General features: G+C 39.7%; 2 protein-coding genes and 1 long non-coding RNA gene across 3 annotated transcripts; 2 read left to right on the forward strand and 1 right to left on the reverse strand.

Moving 5' to 3' along the window:
• The first annotated feature begins 205 nt into the window (after positions 1 to 205).
• Positions 206 to 841, forward strand: LOC138897240 (uncharacterized). Its single transcript, XM_070183203.1, has one exon. It carries the CDS (start codon positions 206 to 208, stop codon positions 839 to 841), a length of 636 nt encoding a protein of 211 aa, XP_070039304.1.
• A 2295-nt stretch (positions 842 to 3136) lies between these two features.
• LOC138897241 (uncharacterized) lies at positions 3137 to 3803 on the forward strand. The gene is made up of 2 exons (XM_070183204.1): positions 3137 to 3208; positions 3327 to 3803. Exons 1-2 carry the CDS (start codon positions 3137 to 3139, stop codon positions 3801 to 3803), a joined length of 549 nt encoding a protein of 182 aa, XP_070039305.1.
• A 14606-nt stretch (positions 3804 to 18409) lies between these two features.
• On the reverse strand, positions 18410 to 20897 carry LOC104102882 (uncharacterized). The gene is made up of 2 exons (XR_687783.2): positions 20158 to 20897; positions 18410 to 19898 (listed from the first exon to the last, which is right to left on the reverse strand). It is a non-coding gene; the product is annotated as an uncharacterized lncRNA (long non-coding RNA).
• Positions 20898 to 22023: the final 1126 nt, after the last annotated feature.

Below are 22023 nucleotides of genomic sequence, written 5' to 3' on the forward strand. Positions count from 1 at the left end.
CTCAGAGACTAGAGGGTATGCGGGGCTGAGAGAGATAGAGAGAGAGGACATGAGGCCAAGAGGCCTCGAGATTTTAGAGAAAATTACAGTGCCCATGCTCTAGTTGCATCCTGTCATGCTAGAGGCTATGTAAGTTGGCCAGTTCATTCAGCACTTTCAGCTACTTGCATTGCCCCGGCTATATCGAGGTCTCATGTTTTCCACTATGCAAAGCCACTTTCTAAGTGCATCTCCCACTCCGGGTGCCTTCAGCGGTCAGTCCAGACGACCAGGCCAGAGTCAGTTTCAGCAGCCACACCTACCAAGAGCTTGTTTTGAGTGTGGTGATATCAGTCATATGGTGAGGGACTGCCCCAGACTTAGGAGAGGTGCACCTCCGCAGACTGCACAGGCTCCACGGATTTCACAGGGTTCACAAACTATGGTTGCTGCTCTAATTGCCGCCCCACCTGCACCTCTAGCTAGGGGTGGATGTCAAGAAGCCAGAGGCCACCCTAGAGGGGGAGGCCATGCTCATTTCTATGCTTTTTCGGGGAGGACTGAGGCAGTTGCATCGGACGCTGTTATCCCAAGTATTGTTCTGATATGTCATAGGGATGCATCAGTCTTATTTGATCTGGGTTCCACTTATTCATATGTGTCATCTTACTTTGCTCGATATTTGGACATACCCCGTGATTCTTTGAGTGCTCCTGTATATGTGTCCATGCATGTGGGAGATTCTATTGTTGTAGACTGTGTCTATCAGTCGTGCTTAGTTACTATTAGTGGTTATGAGACCAGAGTTGATCTATTGCTGCTCGGTATGGTAGACTTTGACATGATCTTAGGCATGGATTGATTATCGCCCTATCATGCTATACTAGATTGTCACACTAAGACTGTGACATTAACTATGCCGGGTTTGCCACGGTTGGAGTGGAGAGGGTACATTAGATTATGTTCCTAGTAGGGTTGTGTCCTTTCTAAAATCACAACGAACGATAGAGAAGGGGTGTGATGCATATCTAGCCTTTGTGAGGGACGTCAGTGCTAATACTCCTACCGTTGAGTCAGTTCCGGTAGTGAGAGATTTCCCAGATGTGTTCCTAGCATACCTACCGGGCATGCCGCCCGATAGGGATATCGATTTTGGTATTGATTTGGTGCTGGGCACTTAGCCCATTTCTATTCCACCATATCTTATGGCACCAATGGAGTTGAAGTAATTGTAGGAGCACCTTCAGGAGTTGCTTGATAAGGGTTTCATCCGGCCGAGTATCTCACCTTGGGGTGCTCCAGTTTTGTTTATGAAGAAGAAAGATGGCTCTATGCAAATGTGTGTTGATTATAGGTAGATGAACAAAGTTACAGTCAAGAAAAAGTAACCATTACCGCACATTGATGACTTATTTGACAAGCTTCAGGGTGCTAGAGTGTTCTCAGAGATTGATATGAGGTCAGGGTTGACTTATTACCGCACATTGATGACTTATTATCTGACAAGCTTCAGGAGTTGCTTGATAAGGGTTTCATCTCAGCTAGAGTGTTCTCAGAGATTGATATGGAGTTGAAGTAATTGTAGGAGCACCTTCAGGAGTTGCTTGATTCGGGACTTGGATTTCCCGAAGACTGCTTTTAGGGCTCGTTATGGTCACTACGAGTTTCTAGTAATGTCATTTGGGTTGACCAATGCCCCAGCAACATTTATGCACCTGATGAACAATATATTCTAGCCATATATTGATTCTTTTGTCATCGTATTCATTGACAAAATATTGGTATATTCTCACAACCAGGAGGATCATGAGCAATATTTGAGGATTATGCTCCAGACCTTGAGGGTGAAGAATTTATATGCAAAATTCTCTAAGTGTGAGTTTTGGCCTAATTTAGTGGCATTTTTGGGTCATGTGGTATCTTGTGAGGGGATTAAGGTAGATCCAAAGAAGATTGAGTCAGTTCAGAGTTGGCCTAGATCGTCTTAAGCTACTGAAATCTGGAGTTTTCTTAGTTTGGCAGGATATTAACTCTATTTTTGGAGAGTTTCTCGTCCATTGCTCTACCTCTGACCAGATTAACCCAGAAGGGTGCTCCATTCAGGTGGTCCAACGAGTGTGAGAAGAACTTTCAGAAGCTCAAGACTGCCTTGACCACAACTCCAGTTCTAGTTTTTCCTTCAGCATCAGGTTCATATATGGTTTATTGTGATGCTTCGTGGATTGGATTGGGTGTGTCTTGATGTAGGAGGGTAGGGTGATTGCTTATGCTTCGCGTCAATTAAAGCCCCATGAGAAGAATTACCCCGTTCATGATCTAGAGTTGATAACTATTGTTCACGCATTGAAGATTTGGAGGCACTATCTCTATGGCGTGTCATGCGATGTATTCACAGATCATCAGAGTCTACAATACTTGTTCAAGAAAAAATGATCTTAACTTTAGGGTGGTTAGAGCTATTGAAAGACTATGATATCATCATTTTGTATCATCCCGAGAAGGCCAATGTGGTGGCCGATGCCTTGAGTAGGAAGGCAGAGAGTATGAGTAACCTTCCATATATTACAGTTGGAGAGAGACTATTAGCATTGGATGTTTAGGCGTTGGCCAATCAGTTTGTGAGATTGGATGTTTCGGAGCCTAGCCGAGTTCTAGCTTGCATGGTTTCTCAGTTTTTTTTTGTATGAGATCATCAAAGCGCATCAGTATGATGACCCCTATTTACTTGTCCTTAAGGACATAATGCAGCATTATGATGCCAGAGAGGTTTCTATTAGAGATGATGGGGTGTTGAGGATGTAGGGTCAGTTTTGTGTGCGCAATGTAGATGGGTTGCAAGAGTTGATTCTTGAGGGGGCTCATAGTTCGTGATATTCCATTCATCCGGGTGTCACAAAGATGTATCAGGATTTGAGGCACCACTATTGGTGGAAAAGAATAAAGAGAGGTTTTCTTTAGGGATTGGAGATTTCCGAGTGGAAGTGGGAGCGTATTACCATAGATTTCGTTGTTGGGCTCCCACCGACTTTTAAGAAATTTGATGCAGTGTGGGTTACTGTAGATAGGTTGACCAAGTCGGCACATTTCATTCTGGTGGTGACTACCTATTTTTCAAAGTAGCTAGTTCAGATCTATATCAGTGAGATTGTTTGTCTCCATGGCATACCGTTGTCCATTATCTCTGATCGAGGCACGCAGTTCACATCATATTTTTGGAGAGTTTTGCAGTGTGAGTTAGGCACACGGGTTGAGTTTTGTTCAACATTTAACCCCCAAATGGACGGGCAGTCCGAGCGCACCATTCAAATCTTGGAGGATATGCTACGTTCTAGTGTTATGGATTTTAGGGGTTCTTGAGAGAGGCTAGGTTGTTGGGCACTGACTTGGTTCGGGATGCCTTGGAGAAAGTCAAATTGATTCAGGATCGGCTTCATATAACGCAGTCTAGGCAGAAGATCTATATTGATCGGAAGGTTCGTGATATAGCATTTATGGTAGGAGAGAGGGTTTTGCTTCAGGTTTCACCCATGAAGGCTGTGATGAGGTTCAGGAAGAAAGACAAGTTGAGCGCTAAGTATATTTGTCCTTTTGAAATCCTTGAGAGAGTTGGTGAGTTGGCCTACAAACTTGCATTTCCACCCAGCCTATCGGCAGTTCACCCGATGTTCCATGTTTCCATGCTCTGGAAGTATTATGGTGATCCATCACATGTTTTAATTTTCAGCTCAGTCCAATTGGACAAGGATTTGAATTATGTTGAGGAACTGATGGCCATCTTGGACAGGCAGATCCGAAAGTTGAGGTCAAAGAACATTGCTTCATGAAGGTTCAATGGAGGGGTAAACCAATCGAGGAGGCGACTTGGAAGACCAAGCACGATATGCGTAGCCGTTATCCTCACCTTTTCAGCACTTCAGGTATGTCTCTATACTCGTTCAAGGACGAACATTTATTTTAAGAGGGGAGAATGTAACGACCCGGCTGATCATTTTGAGTATTGTAGCCCTGTTCCCCTATTTACTACTTCTTCTATGTTCATTTGTGGCTATATGACTTGCCGGGGTGGTTGGTTTGGTTTCGGGAAGGTTTCAAAGTTAATTGGGTCACCTACTCCCAAGGTTGGAAGCTTAAGTTAGAAGAGTTAATAAGAGTTTGAATTTTATGTAAACGACTCCGGAATGGAGTTTTGATGGTTCTGACAACTTCGTATGGTGATTATGGACTTAGGAATATCTTGGTATATTGATTTGGAGGCCTGTAGGTTGATTTTTTGATTTTTGGCGAAAGTTGGAAAGTTGAGAGGTTTGACCGAGAGCTGACTTTATTGATATCGGGATCGGATTTCGATTCCGGGAGTTAGAATAGGATCGTGATATCATTTATGACTTGTGTGCAAAATTTTAGCTAATTCAGAATTGGTTTGATATGATTCAGCATTAGTTTTAGAAGTTGGAAGTTTATTAGGATTGAATCGATGTGCGATTATTTGATGTGATTTAAGGCTTCGAGCAAGTTCGTATTGCCCTTTAGGACTGGTTGGTGTAATTGGTCGGGGTCCCGAGGGCCTCAGGTGTGTTACAAATGGCTTTCAGACTATTTTTCTTCATTGTTGGACTCCTGATTTATGTGCTTATGTTTTCCTCTTTCGCGACCGCGAAGATAGGGACGCGGTTACGAAGAGTTAAATTATGGCAGGTGGTCTTTTGTTTATTGTGTTCACAAATAGAAGGACAAGTTCGCAAAGCTTCGGGTGTTGTTCAACGCAGTCGCGAGTGAAGAGACGTGTTTGCGTAGAAGGAAGGGGAGGCCTGAGGATTTCCATGCGCTTGTTCATCACGATCGCGTCTGGTAGTCCCCGATCACGTAATTGTTGGTCATTGGTCATCGTGTTCGTGCCTTGGATGTCGCGTTCGCGAAGGAGGACTTTGCCGCAGGAGATGTTTGTTCTTCTCGATCACGAAGGCTTTTCCCCGCATATTATATAGTACTCTATTTCGAGGGTTTTGTTCAATTTAACATATTTTGAGTTGTAGAGCTCGATTTTGGGCGATTTTAAAGGGGATTTTCACGGTCTGGATTGGAGTAAGTATTTTTGACTCGGTTTTGTTCATTAATCATGATTCCATAATTGTTTTTATCATTTAATTAGTGATTTGAGTTAGAGAAATTGGGGCTTTTGTAAAAACTTTCCTAAACCATAAATTGAGGATTTGAAGGTCGTTTTGAGATCGGAATTGGATAATTTTGGTATGGTTGGACTCATAGCGGAATGGGTGTTCGGAATTTATAAGTTTGGTAAGGTTCCGAGGTGCGGGCCAAGGGTTGACATTTTGAGTTGACTTTTGATTTTCATTAAAGATCGAATCTTTTCTATCCGAAATTGCTTCCTATGGCTTTTATTTATTATATTAAGTTATTTTGGCTAGATTCGAGCCGTCCAAAGTTAGATTTGCATGAAAAGCACTTATTAGTGGATTGATTTAGCTTGTTTGAGATAAGTATCTTGTCTAACTTTGTGTGGAAAAAACTACCCCTTAGGATTTGGGTTGATTATGTTATTTGAACTATGGGAAAGACGTGTACACGAGTTGATGATTGTGTACACGGGCTTATATGTGGTATTTTGACCGGTTTAGATTTTAGACTTCTTCCATGCGTTTAATTGAATTAGCCATAACATGTTATATATTTCATTGTTAAATTTACTCTCACGTGTTTTAATTGACGTTATTAGTACATGTTCTATCTTTTATTGTTATATTTGCTCTTATATACTTTAGTTGAAGTTGTACACTCTCTTATTGTCTTGTTACCTCTTTTACTGTTGAATTAATCTTACTTGAAGTTATCATTGCATGGGAATATCTTCTTGTTGGGTTATCGATGTTGAAGATGTGAAAGCTATTATCACATTGAGGTTGAAGTTGTTGATTGTTGAGACATCATTCCTTGTTGAGTATCTCTCCTTCGTTTTATTATTATTGAGATTCTTGTACTCATTATGGTCGATCCATGTGCTATATGTCGTGGTAACATTGGTATTTTTGATTTTGGCAAGTGTTGTGGCATATGGGCACATGTGGTGCGAGTTGATTATTGTGTTGTGATATTGATATGTATGTGGTGGTATAAAGATATTGGTTGATATACATGCAGTGAGATAATGTGGGATTTATATGCGTGTTGCTAGTAAGGGAATTTCTTAAAGCCACACAGTGAGATAAGAGGGCTAAAATGCGTGTAGCTATTTCAGGAAAAATATTTTCAAAATAAAATGAAAGGCTCACGCAGTGTTATAAAGAAGATTGTGATTTGTAAAATGGGGCTATGGGGTGTGGTACCTCGGATGTGATTCTTGTTGTACATTTTATGTTAAAAAGGCTTGTTGGTTGAACAATTCTTGTTGTTTCTTCATCGTCTTACTTGTATTTGTCCGTAACTGATTACTTGTTGTTCTCATCATGAGTTCATTTCTTGTTTTCTTATTGCATTAAATTCCGTTGTTAGCTTGCATTATTGTACTGCCTTATTGTCATTTATTTCTTCGCTTTCCATTATTAGACTATACTACACTCTGTTCAGTTTTCTTATTCTAGTAGGTGTCTTGACATGGCCTCGTCACTACTCTACCGAGGTTAGGCTTGATACTTATTGGATACCATTGTGGTGTACTTATTCTACTAGTGATCCAGGTACATTTATTCATGCCGGGCACCAGTGATCGTACAGTTATTTTCGAAGACTTCAAGGTATACCTGATCGATGCTCGCAGACATCGGAGTCACCTTCTGTTATTTCCGTTACTACTGTTTATCCTATTATCACAGTGTTATGTTAGAGATCTTAGTACATTTTTGTAGAGCTTATGACTCAGTTTCATCGGTTTCGAGGATTTTGTTATTGATGTTCCATTTTGGAGTTATTATGAGTTTATTCAGTTTATTTTATTATCTTAGTTTGTATTTCTGTTAAGCTATCAATGAATGTTAGACTTACCTAGTCTTTAAGACATCCTAAGGTGGGAAATTGGGGTCGTGAAACCACTATTAGCTCTTGTCACGACCCAAAATCCCAACCGGTCGTGATGGAGCCTATCTCGATACTAGGCAAGCTGATAATCTCAATAAACCACAATTCCTCTTTAAGTTTGAAAATATAATATTTAAATACAATAAAAAATCCCACAAATACTGATATGAACACTCCCCAAAACCTGGTGCCACTGAGTACATGAGCATCTAATATGAAAACAAGTCTGGAAAATATGGTCTATAATAGTCTAAGACCAAATATAGTAAACACGGAGATAGGGAAGGAGAGACAAGGTCTGCGAAACACGGCAGCTACCTCTGAATCTCCGAAAAAATCAACTGTGCGAGAGAATCAACACCCGCTATGTCCAGAAGCACCTGGATCTGCACGAAGCGCAGGGTGTAGTATGAGTACAACCAACTCAGCAAGTAACAATAATAAATAAGGAATTGAAGATAGTGACGAGCTACATAGTTATAATTCATTTTTAGTAATTCCAATAGAGAATATACATGCTTTCAAATCCAGCAGTTTAAGTCAAATCAATTTATACAGTTCAAGTTCATGTAATCCGGATATAAAATCGTTCATAGAATTTCACAACAATGACAAATAGCAACTAATTGCAACAACAAATGAAAAGCAAGTACAGCCTCTCAGGGCAAAAGTCACTCCACTCGTCACAACAACTCAACCACTCGGCTCTCAGCCCTCAGCACTCACACTCAATGGGTACCCGCGCTCACTGGGGGTGTACAGACTCTAGAGGGGCTCCTACAACCCAAGCGCTATAATCTGCACGGACAACTCACATGCCATAGTATAAATATCTGGATCCGCACGGACAACTCACGTGATATAGTATAATAAAATGATCCGCATGGACAACTCACGTGCTGCACTAAAAACTCACGTGCTATAGTATAATATCTCACAATCAGGCCCTCGGCCTCGCTCAGTCATAAATCTCTCCAGTCTCTCGGGCTCTCAGAATTCATGAAATCAGCCCAAACAACAATGACATGATGCGCCAATAATGAACAATAGAGACTGAGATAAAATAATCAAGTAAACTGTGACTGAGTACAAACAACAATTAAGCAGATAGTTCAACATGTACACGACTTCTGTGGGTCCCAACAGTACCAACATATGGCCTAAACATGGTTTCTAACATGACTTATAGTCAAATTTCCATAACACATAGAGAGCACATAGCTATCAACAAGTTATTCAACTTTATAGTTTTCACGGGACGGACCAAGTCACAATCCCCTCGGTGCACGCCCACACGCCCATCACCTAGCATGTGTGTCACCTCCAAAATAATCACATGACACAAAATCCAGGGTTTCATACCATCAGGACCAGATTTAAAACTGTTACTTACTTCAAACCATGTAATTCTTTACTCTGCAATGTCTTTTCCTCGTGAATTGGCCTCCAAATGCCTCGAATCTAGCAACAAATAATTTGATTCAGTTAATAAAATTCATTGGAATTAATTCCATAAGAAAATGCTAATTAATTCAATAGTGAACGCGGGACTCCCTTCGCGTTTGCGAAGAAGGAAACCAGACTTCAGCAACAACAGTCCAAACAACTCCAATTTGGTCCGAAACCACTCCAAAACACACCTGAGCCCCTCGGGACCCCCGTCCAATCATACCAACCAGTCCCCTAACATAACACGGACTCGTTCGAGGTTTCAAATCACATCAAATTACGCCAAAAATACAAATCATACCACAAATCGAACTTATGAACTTCAAAAACTTCCAACTTCTAAAACTCGTGTCGAAACCTATCAAACCAACCCGGAATGACGTCAAATTTTGTAGGCAAGTCCCAAATAACATAACGGAGCTGTTCCAACTCTCGGAATCACATTTTGACCCCGATATCAAAAAGTCAACCCCCCGGTCAAACTTTTCAAAAATTCGACTTTCGCCATTTCAAGCCTAAATTAGCTACAGACCTCAGATTCACAGTTCGGACACGTTCCTAAGTCCAAAATCACCCAACGGAGCTAACAGAATCGACAAAACTCTATTCCGGAGTCGTCTTCATACAGTTCCGACTACGGTAAAAATCCTAAGGCTTAAGCTTCCATCTCAAGGACTAAATGTCCCAGATCACTCCGAATCATCCTTAATTAAAACTCGACCACACAAGCAGGTCATAATACATATTGCGAGGCTGCTCGAAACCTTAAGTCACTGAACGGGGCATAAATTCTAAAAACGACAAGTTGGATCGTTACATTCTCCACCTCTTAAACAAACATTCTTCCTCGAACGTGCTAAGAATCTTTCCGAGGACTTTAAATTACTGAGTATATTCTTGCACACATACTTGTGAGTGATTTTACATTCCCGCAATTTAACACGGGTCCGACAACACCATCTCAATTGAGATTATTTCTTTTATCCATACTTGAAAACTTTAAGGCCATTCTCTTACGCTCCAATATTTTCAAAAAGGCCCAATTTCTCACAACAACGCACAGTATTAGTCTCAACTGGCTATAGCAACTCGTGCCTATGCACATATCAATAGTGTTGAAGTAATTCAAAACTTTCTCTGGGGTGTTACATTATTCCCCGCTTAGGATCATTTGCACTCAAACACATAACATAATTTATCTTTTCCCTTGCAAATCTCAATCCCCCAAATTTTACTAACTCCCAAACTTTTTAAAAATTTCGGCAGAGTCTCCCCTGTAATTGGGCCTATCCACCTGCCAGAGTAACACCCAAACAACTCCTAACAACATAACCACAACCCAACAAATATCACAGGGTTTATATTAAAAACATTAATCTCAGCATTGCCTGATCATAATGATATCAGGACATGAGGCATATCATATGTATACTCATCACCATATCTCTGGTCTTAAAAGCTGTTCATAATTAATTCCAACATCATCAATTAATCTCATATTAACCATCACCTCGTTTTGAATTTTCACAATACCGACAACAGAACGTGAGGCATGAGGACCTCATGATTACTTACTCGGATTAATGAGTCACATTTAACGCCACCTGGGCACTCACCTCATAGGCTAAAACTCAATATTTACAGCACAAAAATGGATGAATATGAACAGAAAATATACAAGCATTATCAAATAAGCCTAACATGCATGACTCCCTATTAATATTATTGCACAAATTAAATTTCACAAGGGAGAATCTTAAACTCATAAATATTTCACCACAAGGACCTCGTCCTTATATAACTTCCATTGCGAGTTGCAGCCCGGTTTAAATATTCCACATCAAGTAAAAATGCGAGGATCTCATCCTCAAATCCGAATCACCAATATTTTGCATATTGTACCCACTGAAATTTCAACTTTCCTTTCTTTCTTCTTTTCAATATATTTCATAAATAATTTTCACAACATATAATGAACCTTCCTACCGGTAGGGCGTATAATTCATAAAAATTGAAATCAATTATTCTGAAACACATTAAACCCACTGTAATTAATAATAAAAACTACTTTTGGACTTATAGCCCTCAATGGTGTACAGAAATAAAATAATAGACACGGGCTCACATATTTAAATCTCCCAACAGGGATACACATATAAGTGGGTCGCAAATTTATGAAGCTCGCCCATGAGTGGAGCATAATAGGAGGATTCACCTCAATATTCAGAATCGAATCAAATTAAGGAAAATATCCTTTTATAATAAAAATCAGGATTGTACCTGTAACGACACCATCTGGTGTATTGGCCTCAGCCAAATCATAGTGATCAAATCAACGGGTCGGACCTCTACCTCTTAGGTGCCTACTACCCGCCTGTCCTCCACCTCTAGCTAATTGTGCATGTGGAGAATCAACTAGAATAAAGCTTGTAGCTGGAGTGTTCTGATGAAATTCACCCCTCCCAATTCTGGGACAATCTCTCATGATATGCCTAGTATTACCACACTCATAACAACCCTTCAGAGGTCGCGGCTGCTCGTACTGAGTCTGTGCCGGATAACTGAAATAACCACTGTAAGAATCTCGTGTCGGTGGTGCACTATAAACTGGAACACTCCGAGTAATCTGATGTGCGGACTGAGCTGACCGGCTGCTCGAGCCTCCGCTATAATGGGTTCTAGCTGAAGAATAAAATCTACTGAACCCTCCAGATCTTCGAGACCTTTTGGCCTCCTTAGACCCCCTTTCCTCGCCTAAAACACCCTCAATCTTCCTTGCAATCTCCACTACTTGCTGAAATGAAGCATCAGTTTGCAATTCTCGAGCCATGCATATTTTGATATCATAATCGAGCCTCTCAATGAATCTGCGAACCCGTTCTATGATTGTAGGAACCAAGATAGGAGCATGACGGGCTAACTCACTGAACCTGATAGCATATTCTGACACTATCATAGTGCCCTGATGCAACCGTTCAAACTCTGCGCGCCACGCATCTGTGAGAGTCTGGGGAACAAACTCTTTCAAGAACATTTTTGAAAATTGTGCCCAAGTTGGTGGTGTGGCATCGGCTGGTCTACCTTCTTCATAGATTTTCCATCACCGATACACTGCGCCTGACAGTTAAAATGTAGTAAAGGAAACTCCGCTCACTTCCACAATACCCATGGGGCAGAGAATACGGTGATAATTTTCCAGAAATCCTTGGGCATCCTCTGTAGCTGTACCACTGAAAGTTGGTGGATCATATTTCTTAAACCTTTCAAGTCTCTTTTTCTGATGCCTCGGGCCTGACCTCAGGCCGAACCGGAATAACAGGTTGTACCGGTATTACACCTGGAACCTGACCAACGTGTACCTACTTCTCTGGAGTGGTGGTAGGAGTCTGAGCTACTCCCCCAATCTGCTGAATGTTTGGTGCAACAGAGATCAATCCCGCCTGAGTTAATGTACCAAACATACTCAGGAACTGTGCTAAAGTCTCCTGAAGTCTTGGGGTAACAACAGGTGCTTCTGGTACCTGTCCCCCAACTGGAGCTACTAGTGGCTCCTCAACTGTTGTTCTGACAGGTGCTCTAGTCGCAGCACGTGCCCTTCCTCGACCTCTACTTCAGCCCCGGCCTCTTGCAGCCCTAGCAGTATGTGCGGATGCCTGCTCAGCTAACCCAGTAGTATGTGTCCTCACCATCTGTGAGAGAATGGAGATACAAAGGTTCAAATTCCAAATTCAACAAATTTCGCATGACAGGAATGAAAGAAATAGAGATTTCCTAACAGTTCTGTAGCCTCTCAAAGATAAGTACAGACGTCTCTGTACCGATACGCAAGACTCTACTAGACTCGTTCGTGACTCGTAGAACCTATGAACCTAGAGCTCTGATACCAACTTGTCACAGCCCAAAATCCTACCACAAGCGTCATGATGGCACCTAGTCTCTAAGACTAGGTAAGCCGATTTCTATTACATTTTGAAGTTATTTTTTTTAAAATCTAACAGCGGAAATAATTACAATACACAACCTTCCAAGACTGGTAGTACTGAGTCACAAATTCTAACTGAATATATGGAGTGATCACGAGGACCGATTATACAATACTTTTTGATTACAAATTAACAGTACAATAAAATAAAAAGACTCCAAGGGACTGCGACGGGCATGTAGCTCTATCTTGAATCCTTATGATCGCGCTTTAACTCTGCTCAAGTCTGATATCTTCAATACCTGGCTCTGCACAAAAATGTGCAGAAGTGTAGAGTGAGCACACCACAGCGGTGCCCAGTAAGTATCAAGACTAACCTCAATGGAGTAGAGACGAGATACAGTCAAGACACTTACTAGTCTAATAACCTGTGCAATATGATATTCAAAATAATATGAAACAAATAATAATAAAGGCAGGATAAAACAACCAGTGATATGTACAATAGACAATAAGAATACCATTAATATCACTCAATAATTAATAAACACAATTACACCCAATTAAATCAAGCCCTTCAAATAAATGTCTTTCACATGGTTCTTCCAGATAACTCTCTTTCAAATATAATTTTCTCAGATAATTATTTTTCTAATATAATTCTTTCAATAAATCTTTTCAAATATAATTTTCTCAAATAAATATCTTTCAAAATACAATTCGTTTATATAATACTTTCTAAGTAAAAATCCTTCCTAATAAATATTTTGAATATAATTTTTTCAATTAAAAAGTCACCATTTGGCACCTCATTTCAAAATCATCAAAATACGGGTCTCAACCCATTTTCATATTTTTCGTAAATACGGGTCTCAGTCCATTTTTATATTTTTCGAAAATACGGGTCTCAGCCCATTTTCATATTTTTAGTAAATACGGGTCTTAGCCCATTTTCATATTTTTCGTAAATGCGGGTCTCGGCCCATTTTTATATTTCCACGGCACCTCGTGCCCATAATTAAATCATCATATTTGCCCGGTACCTCGTGCCCTCATTTTATATCTCAACTGCACGGACAATTCTCGTGCCAATATCCCCATTTCATATCATAATTCACGGCACCTCGTGCCCACATTTCATTTCATAAACTGCCTGGCAATAACCACAGGCTCCCAAGTTCAACATAAATCAGATTATTATCAATTTACTAACAACAAGACAAGTTGCACAAGGTATAAAAATAAACACAAGAAAATCACAACATCACATGAAAATTGTCAACACCACAACCCCACATCATCATATATCGTCCCTGATAATAGTCACCCTTATCGCTCCTATTGCCACCCTTATCGCTCCTATAGCCACCCTTATCGCTTCGCCTAGATAATATCAATAGCCAACAAATACAACAGTGAAATGCCACCCTTATAACTATATAATATCAACGGTGAAATTCCACCCTTATCTCCCCAAAATAACAACTCACATAACACAACAATTTACACGGGAAATTATCACAACAACATAACAAAAATCAATTCATATCACAATTTGCCCAATGGCCACAACCAAATTTCAAAGCTACAACCAAGTCAATTAATTTCACAGAAAATAGCCAAATGCTCCACACAATGTGTACAACACCCAAAAACAATCAATAGAGATAGAAATTACTCAACATAAAGCAAAGTCTTCATAAAAGATCAAATTTTCAATAATTATATAAACACCTCTTCTTAAGCTCATTTAATTAATTATTTGCAGAAGAAAAAATCCAAAATGAAATTAAATTCCAATAATTATCAAGCCAGGAAATTCACAAAATTTCATAAATAATCAAATAACAATCACATCACATTGTCATATAACAACAGAGTCAACAACAAGGGTTTAGGCACGACAAGTAGATGATTAAATATATGCCAACAATTATCCAATTTACTATCCAATATGATCAAGACTTTAACTTAATAAAATTTGCACATATAAACCAAGTACGTACTCGTCACCTCGCGTACATGGTTTTCAATTACCCAAGTTGCACATAAGACTCAATGCCTAAGGGAAATTTTCCCCACTTGAGGTTAAGCAAGACACTTACCTTTTGAAGTTAGGCCGATATTCTAAAATAGCCTTCTTGCTTGAATTGACATCCGGGCCATTCAAATCTATCAAAATTAATTGTATAACTTCATTAAAATTCATCAGAAACAATTCCGGATAATAATACGTCGACTTAAAAATTTATTCTAAAAAGTCAACAAAAGTCAATGCGGGACCCGCCTCTCGGAACCCGACATAATTTTTATGAAATCTGAACACGCATTCCGATACGAGTTCAACCATACCAATTTTATCGAATTCCAATAACAAATCAACCTCCAAATCTTAAATTTTTGTTTTTGGAAGATTTTACAAAAATCTTGATTTTTCTTCCATTAAATCTAAATTAAATGATGGATTCAAAGATAAAATCATGGAAATTAATCAAAACTGGATAAGAATCACTAAACCCTAACACCCACGCAAGAATCTCTCCAAAAATCGCCTTCTACCGAGCTCCCAATTTGATTTTGAGTTATGAACTCAAACCCCCATTTTTGGGACTTTTAGTTCTGCCCAGATACACCTTCTTCGCGTTCGCGACCATTCCTTCGCGTTCGCGAAGGCCAAAAATCCAGCTGCCTCCAATCCTTCTTTGCGTTTGCATGACAAGCATCGCGTTCGCGAAGGCCAACTGCTTCTGCCCCATCATTTCCTCTTTGCGTTCGCGAAGTCCTCGTCGCGTTCGCGATGACCAGCTGACCAACTCCTTCGCGTTCGCGTTCCAAGCTTCGCGTTTGCGAAGGCCAAATGACCCCAGGCCCCTATCTTCCTTTTCTTCTTCGCATTCGCGTTGCCTGGGCCGCGTTCGCGAAGGCTTTCCTTGCTCCATCTTCGCGTTCGCGTTCACAGTTTCGCGTTCCTGAAGGACAAATCATCAGCCCCTCAAACTCCTCTTTGCGAACGCAGGACTTCCTTCTCGTTCGTGAAGAAGGAAACCATACTTCAGCAACAACAGTCCAAACAACTCCAATTTGGTCTGTAACCACTCCAAAACACACCCGTGCCCCTCGGGACCCCTGTCCAATAATATCAACCAGTCCCCTAACATAACACAGACTCGTTCGAGGTTTCAAATCATATCAAATTATGCCAAAAATACAAATCGCACCACAAATCAAACTTATGAACTTCAAAAACTTCCAACTTCTAAAACTCGTGCCGAAACCTATCAAACCAACCCGAAATGACGTCAAATTTTGCAGGCAAGTCCCAAATAACATAACGGAGCTGTTCCAACTCTCGGAATCGAATTTCGACCCCGATATCAAAAAGTCAACCCCCCGGTCAAACTTCCCAAAAATTCGACTTTCGCCATTTCAAGCCTACATTGGCTACAGACCTCAGATTCACAGTCCGGATACGTTCCTAAGTCCAAAATCACCCAACGGAGCTAACGAAAGCTACATAACTCTATTCCAGAGTCATTTTCACACAGTTCCGACTACGGTAAAAATTCTAAGGCTTAAGCTTCCATCTCAGGGACTAAATGTCCCAAATCACTCCGAATCATCCGTAATTCAAACTCGACCACACACGCGGGTCATAATATATATTGCGAGGCTGCTCGAAACTTTAAGTCACTGAACGGGGCGTAAATTCTAAAAATGACAAGTCGGGTCGTTACACTTTCCCAACTCCAAATTACCTTTTTCGAGATTAATTTGAAGTTAATGGGTGAGTCCTAGGGTTAGCTAATCCCTTTGGAAACATTGAAAAATAAGAATAATTAAAGAAATAATAACTCACTTCATAATAGATAAAAATCATTCAATACATAAGCACAACACGATATTTAATCCACGCTTTAAATATGAATATTCCCATAAACAAGATTCAAGTGTTGGAAAAAATAATACACACTTAGATATTCAATACAAAGCAAGAAAATAAAGAAATAAACATAAACAGGTAAGAAATTCTCAACCAAAATCTTCAAATCTTCAAGGACCAAGTGTGTGTGCAAAATTCCTAGCTCCCAAGCTTGTCTTCTCTCGTAAAGAGACTGAAAATAAGCCAAAGATATGCCAAAAATATATTTTCCATAAGCTAAGTCGTGTATTAAATGGCTTGAGGATCAAAACGTGAAATTCCATTTCTGCCAAGATAATGTGCATTGTGATAGCAAACAAACAACCGCGATCATGGTGAACAACGTCTGCAAAGCTACACGATCGCAGAACAATAGATGTGTTCGCGTAGAACGTTTGACCAGTGGCGGCCAACTTTACTTCTTTGCGATCGCATGACTTCAACCGTATCCACAATAGATTAGCTGCTGAACTTATGTGATCGCATTGGTTTCCCCGCGATTGCAAAGAGCATTCACTAGCAACAATTAATTTTCCCCTTTTAAACGTATTTTGACTTGCTTTCTTCTATATCTTCTCTAAATCACATGATACCTGAAATATGCCAATTATCCTCAATAAATGCCTTAGTTTCACAACAAAATCGTACAAAAGCCTAAGTATAAATAAGATATAAGTTAGTAAAATACCAACTTATCAAACCCCCAAACTTAAACTATTGCTTGCCTCAAGCAATTCAACAACTAAGAACATCCTTCATTAAAATAAGCTCAATGGCATATCAAACACCATTTCAAGTCAAAAAGGTTCAAATTAAACATAATCTAGCGACTTCGGTTGGTACCAACAATTAATCTAAAGCATATGAATCACCAATAACTTCTCAAAAATTTCATTTCAATTTAAGTGCTCAAACACCACATTAATCAAAGTAGCAACCAAGTCATGACACTAAACCTTCAAAATTTGCCTCATTATCACAAACAATTTTCTTTTGTTCATTCCTCCAAATTGGAGATTGGATTAAGTTCACAACCCAAAATTTCATGTGCCCTCACACTTAAGAGAGAATCCCAACTTATAAATTGCAATTTAAATACAAATGTGATATTAAATGGAAAGAATTAACTCTCTCTATCACAAAGATACTCAAATGCATATAAGTAGTGTCATAGGCTTGCCCTTCATGTATTTCTCTACTAATGTAGACACACTTGGTGCAAAACTTAGGCTTTTTAGCCTTTCACCTTAAGCAACTTTCACATCACAACTTTTCCAACCTTCACCCCAAAACTTAGGCTTTTTAGCCTATGTTTACACTTTCAAAGTACTTAGGGAGTTAGGATGCAAAAAGATAGATCAATAAAGAACAAAGGGTTAAAGCTTGTAACATGGTTGCCAAAGAAAAATTTTAAAGGCTCAAAAGGGGTTGACTAGGGAAAATATGCAAATGTAGGAAATTTAAGGTACAATAACGGTCCAAGGAAGGCCTAACATTATTTTTCAAACCAAATTAGTTAGGATTTCGCCTTGAAGCACATTACGGGCAAGTTCTAGACTACGAATAATGCAAAAGAACTAACAACAAATCTCACCACACATGGCACATTCAAACTCGAGTGAGATATAAATTCAAAATCCAATTAAAACTAATGAACTCAAAGAAAATCACATATAGCCTAAAAGACTATTTAATGAACCAAAGAGCCAAAAATAGAACCTAGAAGTCACAACAAGGATTATCACTTCAATCATTTTTCATTTTAAAGATAAAGAATTCATAGGCCAAAATTTTAAATTATGTCGGTACCAAACAAGCCACATGTTGGTTTATTGACAAAACGATCACACCCAACAACCAATTTATTCACTACTAGCTTCTAAACTAACTAAAAATATTTTACCTAAAAAGAGAAAAAACTAGACAAGACTAATCCCTTAAGAAAGTTGTCACGCCATCCATCATAGGGAAAAGTCACCCGGTTCGACACAAATTATTTTCTTAAAACATAATCATGGCATAAAGAAAAACCAAGGAGTTTAATCAATACTGCTACAAGTAAGGAAAGCAACAAAATAAGAAAATAAAAACTAATGCTAACATGCTAGAAATAAACTACAAAATATCACTAATAAACTACAAATGTTAACCAATCTACACAAGTTCACAAAACATATTCATGCTCCACATACATCATCATATATAAATGACCCACCCCAACCTAAAGTGTTGCACTGTCCTCAATGCAACTAAACAAAACAAGATATAATGGAAGAGGTGCTCCCTGAAAGCGATATCACTCGGAGCTGGAGGTGGTGGGAAATTTGAGCTCCAAATCCTCCTCCTCATCGTCCTCTCATTCATGTGAGCCATAGAATGAACTCAACTTGTGCATCATTTTGGATAGAAATTTTGCTTTTCCTCCTAGAACTTCAGTTGTTGCCTCTCAATCTTTCCTTGCCTCCAGCTCATGTCTTCCAACCTACTTTTTATTGATTTTTGCTCATTAACTACATCATCCAGAGATGGCTTCTTACAATCTCAATAGAAATTCCCTCCCCAGATAGACCAGAAGGAAGTCCAATTACAAGTCGGCGAATGTGTTCATCGACGCCGTAGATTTGACTGGAGAGGTGGCACATAGTGGGAGGTCCATAAGGAAGTGGAGCAATGGGGTCATGTAGCCCTGCTGCAGCCGTGGAAGAACAATCAGGCCAGTTGCAGTCTCAGTATGCTGCCCAAATAAACGAGATGATACATCAATCCTCCTCTTCTTCTGCCTGCCAATTGGCCTTTTTCTGAGCAATGGATAAATTACCTTGTCTGGGACCTTCTCAGAATCATTCGAGTCCTTTATCACCCCAGCATCATAGCACAACCGAGTTATCAATGAGGGAAAGAATAGACTCTTAGACATCCCATTACATGCTTCCTCGATCTCACTCACCATATACTGGCCCACGCTCACTGGCAAGTCATCCATAATAGCAGCAATCATCACTGCCTTCTCGGGTGTCACCTCAGAATCGACGGCAGGATTCTGGCACCAATAATAAATAGCCAAGTCTTGGCTTTAGCTGTGAATTCAAAAGAATCAACCCCTTTGTGCAACCTTTCCAAATTTGGGGTTACCCTGTCACGAAGCTTCTCCACCAACCATTGGCTTCCTCTCTCCCTTACTCTAGCTCTGTATACCTCATTATCAACATTGGGAAGATTATAGTATGCATTTATTACCTCGGGAGAAAAGTTGACCCATTTGCCCCTAACAAAGCTAGATACTTCCCCTTGGAAGTCGTCTTCAGGGCATTGGCATAAAATTCTCGAACTACTGTATAGTTAGCTTTGATTGGTTGAGGAGCGATGCAAATCCATCCACTACCAATCAATCTTCAAAAATAATCCGGCATCTTAGCCTCAAGTTTGTCCAAATAGATGCCCCTCTCTTTGATGATGCTCTTTTACATGAGTTTGTCATAGTTTCTTTCACATTCAACTGCTATGAATCTATCTCGATCAAAATACTCCTCTTCCACAGCTTGAGGTACAGGTGATTGCCCAATTTCATCATTTCTTGAGGCCATTTTATGCTCAAAGTACCTACAAAAGTCAACCATATGTTAAAGGCTTGTATGAGTACTTAATACACTGTATTATGATGTATTTAGGCCAAATAAAGGGGTCAAAAATCATCAAGACAAAATTCTGCAATGCTACTATTTTGCTGCCTGAAGCATAAATTATCGCGATCGCGAAAATAGGCATGCGATCGCGAAGAGCAATTTTGTTTTTACCAGATTTAATGCTATGCGATCACGAAATAGTCAACGCAATTGCGAAGGGAAATTTGATTTCTCACCGGGGTTAGACCGACGTGATCGCAGAATTGGTCATCGCGATTGCGAAGGTCTTCTTCCTCGCCCAAACACAACTCTTTCAGGCATTCCATCAAGCACAATGTAGGCATTCGATTTTCTTAGCACTTTCACAATATTAAACCTTGGATCTTGCCCAAAAATTTCAAAGAACAGAACCCTCAATCTTTCAACCAATCTCACCCAGCAAGCACACATTCACACACAATATTCAAATAAAAGCCCTAAAATTTCAGCCCTAAGCATGAAGAACCATGATTGTTTCTTCGACCATTCTAGCACAAAGAAGAGGAAGAAATGATTTCAAGGAGAAGAGTGAATGAAGAACATACCTTTGAAATTAAACATTGAATATAAAAATGGAATTGAAGAGAGGAAGCTTTGAGATGATTTTGAGGGTCAGGGAAGTAGGAAAGAGTCGTTTCTATTGTATGGCAAGAAGTGATTTTGTTTTTGAGTTCCAGTGCTTTAATTAGACGAGCACTTACCTGATGAAACGTGATCGTATAAAGGTTAAGCGTTCGCGAAGAACAAAATTTCCCTTCACTGACACGACCGCGTTTCGTCCTCCGCGATTGCATAAGGTAATCGAAACAATTGTTCTACGCGAACACATTGGTTTTCACGCGATCGTGATTTTCTGCAGTTTTTCTCAGCTACTGGTTTTTGGTTGTCCAGGCAATCCGACCATCTCAAATAAACTCCAAAAATTCTAAAACTTGGTAGATTAGTCAAAAATAATATACTAAGTTATTCTAAATTTTGTTTTTGAAAAATGAATAAATATTTTGGAAAACAATGGGTGTGTGCTTGGCTAATGTGCGACCGCAATTTTTGGTTGAAAAACCGTTATGCGGTCCGCAGAATTGGCATTTTACCATATTTTTGTGCGACCATAGCTTACGAATTCTGACGCATTCCGCGACCAGTATGCGGTAAGCATAACCATTATGTGGTCGCATTGTTTTGACGCAGAAAATCAAGCTTAGCCACTTTTTCTTCACTTTTCCTGCACTCGGAGACACACACACATCAGAATGTTTGAAAAAAATAAATAATCTACAAAAATAAAAATTTAACAACAACATTTGAAAAACGATGGGATGCCTCCCACCAAGCGCCGCATTTAACGTCGCGGCACAACGCGAATCCGCTTTACTATTTTTCTCGCCTCTTGGAAGATATGAACCGGGTACCTAACTTGGAATCAAGCTTGTAACTACGAGTAACGGGGGGTGGTAAGTAGATGATCAAGCCAAACTTTAATTTCCTCGTTTTGCATTTCATGGCTTTCTTTTGAGGAATGTCATTTTGCATTCTTGAATTTTCAAATTCCAAGATGTATGGCTCTTGTCTCTCTTCTTTACGCTTACATATAGATTCACACGGCTCAATTCCCATATCACTATGAAATTCCAAAGTTGAAAAGTGCTTGGAATGAGGTATCAATCTCCTAACTTGCAACGTTTTCCGTATTTTGACATCCTCTTTTTCCCTCGAACTAGAGTCAATTTCAACCATCTTACACCGGTTGACTCTAATTCTATATTTTTCTCGGCATCACCAACAAGCATGAAATCGGTTGGCGGATGTTCAATTCTTGATTCCTCAAAATAAAGCTCACTTTCTTCCTCCACTTTGGTCTTTTCTTGAATTTCCACACTCTCAAGTTGGTGGGCATAGTAAGCCTCAACCAATATTTTCATTTGATCTTCCAAGGTGCAGATATTCTCATCATTTTGAGTTAGTACTTGTTTCAAGTCCTCGAGTGCCAAGTTGTGCTTCTCCTCATTTTCAAGAATGGCCTCCAACATGAGCATCATCCTTTCATTTTGAGCATTTTGAGAGTT

The sequence above is a fragment of the Nicotiana tomentosiformis genome, chromosome 8, assembly GCF_000390325.3.
Source record: "Nicotiana tomentosiformis chromosome 8, ASM39032v3, whole genome shotgun sequence".
Classification (NCBI taxonomy): Eukaryota; Viridiplantae; Streptophyta; class Magnoliopsida; order Solanales; family Solanaceae; genus Nicotiana; species Nicotiana tomentosiformis.